We start from the raw sequence: 11,370 nt of genomic DNA, 5'->3' as shown, positions 1-11,370 counted from the left end.
CACTCACACCCTGTATACACACTCACACCCTGTATACACACTCACACCCTGTATACACACTCACACCCTGTATACTCACTCACACCCTGTATATTCACTCACACCCTGTATGCACACTCACACCCTGTATACACACTCACACCCTGTATACACACTCACACCCTGTATACACACTCACACCCTGTATACACACTCACACCCTGTATAATCACTCACACCCTGTATAATCACTCACACCCTGTATACACACTCACACCCTGTATACACACTCACACCCTGTATATTCACTCACACCCTGTATGCACACTCACACCCTGTATACACACTCACACCCTGTATACACACTCACACCCTGTATACACACACTCACCCTGTATACTCACTCACACCCTGTATACACACTCACACCCTGTATACACACTCACACCCTGTATACACACTCACACCCTGTATACACACTCACACCCTGTATACACACTCACACCCTGTATATTCACTCACACCCTGTATACACACTCACCCCCTGTATACACACTCACACCCTGTATACACACTCACACCCTGTATACACACTCACACCCTGTATACACACTCACACCCTGTATATTCACTCACACCCTGTATACACACTCACACCCTGTATACACACTCACACCCTGTATACACACTCACACCCTGTGTATTCACTCACACCCTGTATACACACTCACACCCTGTATACACACTCACACCCTGTATATTCACTCACACCCTGTATACACACTCACACCCTGTATACACACTCACACCCTGTATACACACTCACACCCTGTATATTCACTCACACCCTGTATACACACTCACACCCTGTATACACACTCACACCCTGTATACACACTCACACCCTGTATACACACACACCCTGTATGCGCACGCACACAGATCCTGCACACATGCACACACACCCTGTGTAAATATAATATAATATATAAACACACAGTGGATTATAATGGGCTGGGGGGGGTGCGGCTTCATTGCCAATTAAAGTTAATGGTATAAATGTGAAGAGTGTAAGTCAGGGCAGATACACTGCTGTAAACTAAGTGACCATGAGGGAGAAACTCCTCTGAATATTTTTCTTTTTTCTAAAGTTCGGTATGAAGGACTGAAGTTTGTTGCTGAAGAGCTTGAAAATATCTCAATATCGGATTTATCCGGGAGAGAGGGGCTGTTCCAGTATTCTATCAGCGGGTAAGACTCTGCCTGGATCTTGCTGTCTCCCTGATGTCTGGTTATTGGTGTCACCATCACTAAGCTCTGTATGTTGATATCTCACAGGGTGAAGATCACGGACCTGGATCTCTCTACTGCTGATCTCAACTTCCAGCCCAATGCTGGGTTACACTTCGAAGTGAAGAACTCATCCATTAGCATCACCTTCCAGAGGAACATGCTGTACTGGATGCTGTGAGTCTGTCTCTCTGTCCTGTCCTCTATCCCAGGCCACTTGAACCACACACTCTTGTGTCATTGAAGAGGTTTTGGTTCACACGGTGTAACTAAAATTGCTGGGAAGTGAAGGTTAACACTTTGACCCATTTAACCGGCAGGGAGCTCTTTAAACTTCACTTAACAAACAGCCTCTGTCACTGTGAGCACATAATCCAGGCTGACACTCCAGTGCAGTACTGAGGGAGTGCTGCACTGTTGGAGGTGTCATCTTTCAGATAAGAGCATAAGAAATAGGAGCAGGAATAGGCCATATGGCCCTTCGAGCCTGCTCCGCCATTCAATGAGTTCATGGCTGATTTTCTACTTCATCTCCACTTTCCTGCCCGATCTCCATATCCCTTGATTCCCCTAGAGTCCAAAAATCTATCGATCTCAGTCTTGAATATACTCAAAGACTCTGCATGCACAGCCCTCTGGGGCAGAGAATTCCAAAGATTCACAACCCTCTGAGTGAAGAAATTCCTCCTCATCTCAGTCTTAAATGGCCTACCCTTTATCCTGAGACTATGCCCCCTAGTTCTAGACACTCCAGCCAGGGAAAACAACCTCTCAGCATCCAGCCTGTTAATCCCCTTCAGAATCTTGTATGTTTCAATGAGATTACCTCTCATTCTAAACTCCAGAGAGTATAGGCCCCTTCTACACAATCTCTCATCATAGGGCAACCCTCTTATCCCAGGAATCAATCTAGTGAACCTTCGTTGCACCGCCTCTTCCTTTTTACATACTTGTAGAAGCTCTTACAATCTGTTTTTATCATTCTTGCTAGTTTTCTCTCGTATTCTATTTTTACCCTTTTTATCAATTTTTTGCTGGTTTCTGAAACTCTCCCAATCCTCAGGCTCACTACTATTCTTCGCAACATTATAAGCTTCTTCTTTCAATCTAATGCTACCCTTAACTTCTTTAGTTAGCCACGGTTGGATCACTTTTCCCGTGGAGTTTTTTGTTTCTCAATGGAATGTATTTTTGTTGAGAATTACAAAATATTTCTTTAAATGCTAGCCAATGCTTATCTACCGCCATATTAATCTATTTTTCCACTCTACCGTAGCCAACTCGCACCTCATACCTATGTAATTGACTTTATTTAAGTTTAAGGCTCTAGTTTCGGACTTAAAATTTCACATTAAGTTTGAGAGTGACTTGCCTATCATTATGATCACTCTGCCCCAGTGGATCCTTTACTATGAGATTGCAAATTAACCCTGTCTCATTACACAATACAAGATCTAAAATAGCCTGTTCCCTGGTTGGTGTTGGTTCCATGACCATGACCATGTTCTAGGAAACTGTCCCAAATGTATCCCATGAACTCGTCCTCATGACTACCTTTGCCAATTTGATTTGTCCAGTCTATATGAAGATTAAAGTCCCCCATGATTATTGCATTACCTTTGTTACAAGCTCCTACTATTTCTTGATTAATATTCTGTACAACTACTATAGCTACTGTTAGAAGGTCTATATACTACTCCCACCAGTGTTTTCTGCCTCTTGTTTTCCCTTATCTCCATCCATACTGATTCTACTTCCTGATCTTCCGAGCCGAGATCCTTTCTCTCTACTGTCCTTATGTCATCCTTTATTATCAGGGCTACTGCCCCCATCCTTTTCCATTCTGCCTGTCTTTCGAAATGTCAAGTACCCTGGAACATTTAGTTCCCAACCTTGGTCATCTTGCAACCACGTCTCTGTAATGGCTATTAGATCAAACCCATTTATCTCTATTTGTGCCACTAGTTCATCTATCTTGTTACGAATGCTTTGTGCATTCAGATAATGAGCCTTTAATTTAAATTTTTTACCATTATTCCCTGCTTTGACCACCTTCTCTGCTACACTGCTACCATTAAACTCTCTGTCCCTTCCTGTCACACTCTGGTTATCTTTACCCAAATCGTTACACTGCTCTATTGCCTTGACCTTTCTCTTTAGATTTCTAAATTTCCCCTCACCTGACCCCTCCCCCCCCACTTTTTTTAGTTTAAAGCCCTATCTAGAGACCTAGTTATTTGATTTGCCGGGACGCTGGTCCCATCCCGGTTTAAGTGCAGCACGTCCCAGCAGAACAGCTCCCTCTTTCCCCAGTACTAGTGCCAGTGCCATGAAGTGAAACCCCTTTTTCCCACACCACTCTGAGCCACGCATTTAACTCTCTGCTCTGCTTGCCCCGATGCCAGTTTGCGCGTGGCTCAGGTAGTAATCCAGAGATTATTACCCTTGAGGTTCTGCTTATTAATTTAGACCCTAGCTCCTCAAACTCCCTCAACAGAACCTCTTTCTTAGTTCTATGTCGTTGGTTCCTACATGGACCATGACAACTGGATCTTCCCCCTCCCACGCCAAGTTCTTCTCCAGCCGCAAGGAGATATCCTTAACCCTGGCACCGGGGTAGATTGGTGAGGACGAGGGCAAGTAGGCTTTTCCTCGTGTTGGTTCTCTCACCACTTATCGCAGGCTCAGACTGGCAGCTATGTCTTCAGGACTTGGTCAGCTCGGTCAGTAGTGGTGCTACCAAGCCACTCTTGGTGATGGACATTGAAGTCCCCCACCCAGAGTACATTCTGTGCCCTTGCTACTCTCAGTGCTTCTTCCAAGTGGTGTTCAACATGGAGGAGTACTGATTCATCAGCTGAGGGAGGGCGGTCGGTGGTAATCAGCAGGTTTCCTTGCCCATGCTTGACCTGAAGCCATGAGACTTCATGGGGTGCGGAGTCAATGTTGAGGACTCCCAGGGCCATGCCTTCCTGACTGTATACCACTGTGCCACCACCCCTGGTGGGTCTGTCCTGCCGGTGGGATGGAGGAGTTTGGGACATTGGCTGAAAGATATGATACTGTGAGTATGACTATGTCAGGTTATTGCTTGACTAGTTTGTGGGATAGCTCTCCCAATTTTGGCACAAGTCCCCAAATGTTGGTGAAGAGGATTTTGCATGGTCGAATGGGCTGGGTGTGCCATTGTCGTGTCCCAAGTTGGTGCCGAGGTTGATGCTGGGTGGTCCGTCTGGTTTGTTTTTATTGTTTTATGTAGTGGTTTGTTACAACTGAGTGGCTTGCTAGGCCATTTCAGAAGGCAGTTAAGAGTCAACCATATTGCTGTGGGTCTGGAGTCACATATAGGCCAGACCAGGTAAGGACGGCAGATTTCTTTCCCTAAAGGACATTAGTGAACCAGATGGGTTTTTACAACAATCCAATAGTTTCATGGTCACCATTACTGATACTAGCTTTTCATTCCAGATTTCTTTAATTACCTGAATTTAAATTCCCCAGCTGCCATGGTGGGATTTGAACTCACGTCTCCGGATTAATAGTCCAGGCCATATGCACCATGCTACCGTTCCCGTAATTCAGGTCCACTCTCGCCGCTGCCGCTGCTTTAATTCAGGTCCACTCTCGGGCCGCTCTTTAACCTCTCGCCGCTGCTTTAATTCAGGTCCGCTCTCGGGCCGCTCTTTAACCTCTCACCGCTGCTTTAATTCAGGTCCACTCTCGGGCCGCTCTTTAACCTCTCACCGCTGCTTTAATTCAGGTCCACTCTCGGGCCGCTCTTTAACCTCTCACCGCTGCTTTAATTCAGGTCCGCTCTCGGGCCGCTCTTTAACCTCTCACCGCTGCTTTAATTCAGGTCCGCTCTCGCCGCTGCTTTAATTCAGGTCCGCTCTCGGGCCGCTCTTTAACCTCTCACCGCTGCTTTAATTCAGGTCCACTCTCGGGCCGCTCTTTAACCTCTCACCGCTGCTTTAATTCAGGTCCGCTCTCGGGCCGCTCTTTAACCTCTCGCCGCTGCTTTAATTCAGGTCCGCTCTCGGGCCGCTCTTTAACCTCTCACCGCTGCTTTAATTCAGGTCCGCTCTCGGGCCGCTCTTTAACCTCTCGCCGCTGCTTTAATTCAGGTCCGCTCTCGGGCCGCTCTTTAACCTCTCGCCGCTGCTTTAATTCAGGTCCACTCTCGGGCCGCTCTTTAACCTCTCGCCGCTGCTTTAATTCAGGTCCGCTCTCGGGCCGCTCTTTAATCTCTCGCCGCTGCTTTAATTCAGGTCCACTCTCGCCGCTGCTTTAACCTCTCGCCGCTACTTTAATTCAGGTCCACTCTCGCCGCTCTTTAACCTCTCGCCGCTACTTTAATTCAGGTCCACTCTCGCCGCTCTTTAACCTCTCGCCGCTGCTTTAATTCAGGTCCGCTCTCGGGCCGCTCTTTAACCTCTCGCCGCTGCTTTAATTCAGGTCCACTCTCGGGCCGCTCTTTAACCTCTCGCCGCTGCTTTAATTCAGGTCCGCTCTCGGGCCGCTCTTTAACCTCTCACCGCTGCTTTAATTCAGGTCCACTCTCGGGCCGCTCTTTATCCTCTCGCCGCTTCTTTAATTCAGGTCCGTTCTCGGGCCGCTCTTTATCCTCTCGCCGCTGCTTTAATTCAGGTCCGCTCTCGGGCTGCTCTTTATCCTCTCGCCGCTGCTTTAATTCAGGTCCGTTCTCGGGCCGCTCTTTATCCTCTCGCCGCTGCTTTAATTCAGGTCCGCTCTTGGGCCGCTCTTTATCCTCTCGCTGCTGCTTTAATTCAGGTCCGCTCTCGCCGCTGCTGCTGCTTAAATTCAGGTCCACTCTCGGGCCGCTCTTTATCCTCTCATCGCTGCCGCTGCTTTTTAAGATACTAAACCGAGGCCCCGTCTGCTCTCTCAGGTGTACGTAAAAGATCCCATGGCACTATTTCAAAGAAGAGCAGGGGTATTCTCCCCGATGCCCTGGACAATATTTATCTCTCAATTAACATCACTAAAACAGATTATCTGGCCATTATCACATTGCTTTTTGTGGGATTTTGCAGTACTCAAATGTTTGAATTCCTGGTGCTGTGACTCTTAATGTATAATATGAGGATTGAAATCTGGGTGATCAGTGAAGCTCGCTGGGGGAGGGGGTGTGTGTCCGGAGTGTCGGGGGGGGGTAACCGGGGTATCGAGGGGGTGACCGGGGGATCGAGGGGGTGACGGGGGTGCTGAGGGGGTGATCGGGGGGATGACTGGGGGGTCGAGGGGGTCGGGGGTTGTGACCGGGGGTGACTGGGGTGTTGGGGGGGTGACTGAGGGGTCGGGGTGTGACCAGGGGTCGGGCGTGGGGTGACTGAGGTCGGTGGGTGTGATCAGGGGTCGGGTGTGACTGGGGTTGGGGGGTGACCAAGGGTCGGGGAGGATTACCAGGGGTCAGGGTGCGACCGGGGTCGGAGTGGTGAGCAGGGGTAGTCACTTGATCCTCCGTCACTGAGCCATGTTGTCTTTTCCAGTAAGGACGTTGGTCAGATTAATGCCTCTGCCGAAGGAGCCAACATCTGGACTGTGCTACACCTGTCCAAGAGCCAAGCCGGGCAGCTGAAGATAAGCAAGGTGTCCTGCACAGCCTCAATCGCAAGAATACATGCAAAGTTTACCGGGAGCTTCAGGTAAAGATCTCTATTCATATACATGTCCTGTTGAGATACCGCGGCAAACGTGGGAGTCGAGACCAGAGTTGATGGAACACAAGTGCTTTAATTTACATCATGGCAAGAAGAGAGCTTGAAAAGCCCGCGCAACCACTTAAATACTCCCCAGACAGGAAGTGCTCCCGGCAGCCTGTCCCTGCGGGAAACAAGTTGCCGGAGGAAAGGGCCCCCGGCTGGGGGCGGCTGCTGCCGGCAGTGCGCCTGCGTAAACTGTCCGTGCCGCCGTGAGCGGATTATGTCCAATGGTGGCGTGTCGTCACAGAGCTCCCCCCAGAATCCGCTTAGGAGGAGTGGACGAGTCGTGACGGTGGTCTAATGGTTCTGCCGGAGCGGCTCTGAGTGGCCGCCGGTCTAGTTGGTGGGACCGGGCGGTTCGCCGCCGGCTGTGCTGGCTTGCTGGCGGGACGGCCTCTAGTTGGAGGTCGGGCCACGGGGACCTGTTCCCCTGGTTCTGTGTGTGCTGGTTTGAGTCGGTCGATGGAGACTGTTTTGACCCTGTCGCCGAGTTGCAGCTTGAAGACCTTGTCCCCAGTTTGTAGTACCTCGTACGGTCCGTCGTACGGGGGTCGCAGGGGTCCGCGGTGCGCGTCGTGTCACACGAAGACGAAGCGTGCCTGCTGTAAGTTTGGCGGGACGTGAGGTGCGAGTTCGCCGTGTCGGTTGACCGGAAGTGGGGCGAACTGTTGAGCGGAAGAGAAAGAGCTGAGCCGCTGCTGTTCGGCCGACCAAGGCGTGGTAGCCTCCAGGAGGAATTCGCCTGCTACGCGCAGCGGTTGTCTGTAGACTAACTCCGCTGCTGAGGACTGGAGGTCTTCCTTGACCGCGGTGCGTAGGCCTAGTAGCACCCACGGTAGGCGGTCAGTCCAGGTACTGTCCTGCAGGCTGGCGTGGAGTGAGGCCTTGAGTGACCTGTGGAAGCGTTCACACAGCCCGTTGGCCTGCGGGTGGTACGCCGTGGCTCGGTGGAGCGTCACCCCGAGGTTGCGTGCTGTGGCCGTCCAGAGTTCGGAGGTGAACTGGGCACCTCTGTCGGAGGTTATGTCGGCCGGTACGCTGAACCTCGCGACCCAGGTGTTAACGAACGCCCTGGCGATGTCGGCTGTGGTGGTGGAGGTCAGCGGCACTGACTCAGGCCAGCGTGTGTAGCGGTCGACCATCGTGAGGAGATAAGTTTGGCCTTGTGATGGCGGCAGAGGACCAACGATGTCGACGTGTACGTGGCCGAAGCGGCGGCTGGGTACCTCGAAGTCTCCCTGGGGTGCTTTTGTGTGCAGCTGTACCTTAGCCCGTTGGCAGGCGAGGCAGGAGGTGGCCCAAGTCCGAACATCTTTGCTGAGGCCGCGCCAGACGAAGCGCTGGGAGAGGAGTTTGACGGATGCGCGGGAACCCGGATGGGAGAGTCCGTGGAGCGCGTCGAAGATGCGGCGGCGCCAGGTTACAGGGACGACCGGCCTGGGTTGGCCGAGTGAGACGTCGCAAGTGACTGCCGTGGCTTCGGGCCCGTGCGCGACCTTGGCTAGGCGTAGCCCTGGCAGGCTGGTAGCCGCCGAGAGGAGGTCTGGGTCCATGAGCTGGGCCGCTGCTAGTTGTGCGTAGTCGACCGCTAGGTGATTCGCGCAGATGGCGGGACGGGAAAGGCAGTCGGCGACAACGTTGTCTCTACCGGAGACGTGCTGGATGTCCGTGGTAAACTCGGACACGGCCGCGAGCTGGCGTTGCTCCCTAGCGGACCAGGGTTCGGTGTTCTTGGCCATCGCGTATGTGAGCGGCTTGTGGCCCACGTACGCGGTAAAGGGGTGGCCCTCCAGGAGGAACCTGAAATGGCGGACCGACAGTGTAGTGTATGTAACCTGTACCACCTTAAGAGGATACCTTAAGGTGATGGACTACTTTTTGATGGCTCCTGTACATTGTAGTACCGGTGGTGACCACACCGGTATATAAACCCTGTGGAGCAAAGTGTATTCCAGTTCAGCCCTGACCCTCAATTACGAAAGACCTGTTTAATTATTTCTGTAGTCTGTGTCCAGTTATTCAGCATAACTACATTTGGAAACACAGACTCAACAGTGGCGACGAGGCTGATCTTACCTAGCGGCAGTTGCATCAAAGGAAGCTTCGCCTCTGAAACGGGCGTCGATCAAGGACATCCACCCTCAACATCCTGCTGGGCACTGCATAGCACGGGAGGCAATCGGGAACCCGGGTTGGTTTCTGGCCACGAAGTCAAACATCAGTGAACATCCCTTCGACGACAGCGGCGGGTAAGCCCGATCGAGTGGCACGGGGGGGAAGTCGGCCGAGTTGTCAGTAAGAGAAGGGGAGGGAAATGATGAAAAGGGCGGAGAACACGACCGCAGCTGGTGTCAGGGGCCGGACTGCAATCGGGGCAGAGACGCGCAGCAGCCAGAAAAGCGTTTATGTCCACAAGGACCGCGGGAGCGGCGGGGAACAAGAGCAGCAGCGTAGGGGAAAATAAAGGACCGCTGGGAGGCGAGAACAGCAACAGTGCGGTAATCGCCATTTTGAGTCGGCGGGGGAAGAAGACAAGTGCGGGAAAAGCCGCCAAGCGCGGGAAGCCGCCATTTTGAAAAAAAATAAAAATAAAATAATAATCATATCCGAAGGAAAGGAAACTCAACAAGGATGCCAAAAACGGGTAACATCACTGCTTTTGATAGCGATGTGGAAGATTGGGCCATTTATGTGGAACGCGTCGAAGTTTACTGTACAACGAATGAGGTACCGGAGGATAAGAAAGCACTAACCCTATTAAACTCGATGGGTGCGAAGATGTACGGGTTATTAAGGAACCTTGTAACACCAGATAAACCGGTAGGAAAGAGTTTTGCGGATATTGTTATTATCCTGCAAGAGCATTTAAACCCCACGCTGCTGCTGATAGCGGAATGATTTAAATTCTACAAAAGAATTCAACTTAAAGAGGAAAGTAACGCTGAATTCTTAATCGAACTGCGCAAGTTATCAAAGTACTGTCAGTTCGGTACAGGACTAGCAGACGCACTGGGAGATAAGTTTGTGTGTGGGCTCCTAAGGGAAGGAACCCAGAAGCGACTGCTAGAGGAAAAGGATCTTACGCTGGACAAAGCTTTCAGCATTGCAGCATCGCACGAGGCAGCAGCACGAGGCGCTGCAGAGATACAGCAAAGGCCATTGGAATTCAGCACCAATGAAATGGCATTGGGCGCAGTAAAGTGCTATCGTTGCGGAAGGACAACGCATGACCAGAACCAGTGCTGGTTCAAAGATAAAGAATGCAGGCAATGTGGCAAACTTGGTCACATAGCGAGAGTATGCCGGTCAGGAAAGAAGACCAGCAGCAAAAAGTCGCCGCAGGAGAAGTACAAAAAAGTACACAAGGTGACAGAGAACAGTTCGGATGAACAGAAGACGGATTCAGACTCCAGCAGTAAGGAACTGGGTTGTCTAAAAATACATAATGTGGGTAACACAGCAGACCACCAAACTATCTGGGTCATGCTTCGGATAGCAGGAGTCCAAGTGAAGATGGAATTGGACACTGGATCGGCATTGACGGTCATGAATAAGCAAGATTACAAAAGGTTATTCTCGCACATTCCCCTGAGGGATACGGAGATTGTATTGAAAACATACACGGGGCAGATAGTATACCCCATCGGAAAGATAAAAGTAAATGTGGTCTACAATGGTAAAGAAAGTCAGGAAATGGACTTGTATGTGTTACCTGATGGAGATCCACCACTATTGGGACGGGAATGGATCCGGAGAATAAATGTGGACTGGCATTCCATACAAGCACTGACTGTAGATTCCTGTAAAGAGGACGACGTCAAACCTAAACGACTGTCCAAAATATTGGACGATGCTAAGGAGGTGTTCCAACAGGGACTGGGAACACTGAAAGGAATTACGGCAAACATCAAGGTTGAAGAACAAGCAAACACAAAACTTTTCAAAGCCAGACCGGTACCTTATGCGATACGACCTGCTGTGGAAGCAGAGCTGGAAGGGCTAGAACGTTCAGGAGTACTGTCAAAGGTGGACTGGAGCGAATGGGCCACACCCATTGTTCCTGTCATGAAGCGTTCGTTGAGCAACAAGCCGGGGGAACCTGGGAAGGTTCGCATCTGTGGCGATTTTAAGATCACTGTTAATCCGGTTCTTCACACGGTGCAATATCCGCTTCCGCGGATTGAAGATATCTTCGCTTCGCTGTCTGGCGGGAAACACTTCACCAAGATAGACCTGGCGCAGGCGTACCTACAGATGGAAGTTGATGAAGCGTCACGCCAGTATCTCACGATCAACACACATAAGGGCTTATATCGGTATAATAGACTGGTTTTTGGAGTGGCATTGGCTCCAGCGATTTGGCAAAGGGCCATGGAGC

General features: G+C 50.7%; 1 protein-coding gene across 1 annotated transcript in view; it reads left to right on the top strand.

Annotated features, from left to right (window-relative positions):
* Positions 1-1,030: 1,030 nt before the first annotated feature.
* The window catches only part of pltp (phospholipid transfer protein), a gene marked incomplete at its 5' end in the record, with an annotated part of 190,427 nt that continues 180,087 nt past the window's right edge, over positions 1,031-11,370 (top strand). Inside the window, 3 exons of the mRNA XM_086004275.1 lie at positions 1,031-1,230; positions 1,318-1,446; positions 6,780-6,935. Coding sequence (XP_085860401.1) covers positions 1,031-1,230; positions 1,318-1,446; positions 6,780-6,935 — 485 coding nt within the window. The remainder of the gene's footprint in view (positions 1,231-1,317; positions 1,447-6,779; positions 6,936-11,370) is intronic.

The sequence above is a fragment of the Somniosus microcephalus genome, chromosome 13 (assembly GCF_052327205.1).
Source record: "Somniosus microcephalus isolate GS21.2 chromosome 13, FLI_Smic_1.0, whole genome shotgun sequence".
NCBI lineage: Eukaryota > Metazoa > Chordata > Chondrichthyes > Squaliformes > Somniosidae > Somniosus > Somniosus microcephalus.
This window is presented reverse-complemented; position numbering and strand designations above follow the sequence as displayed.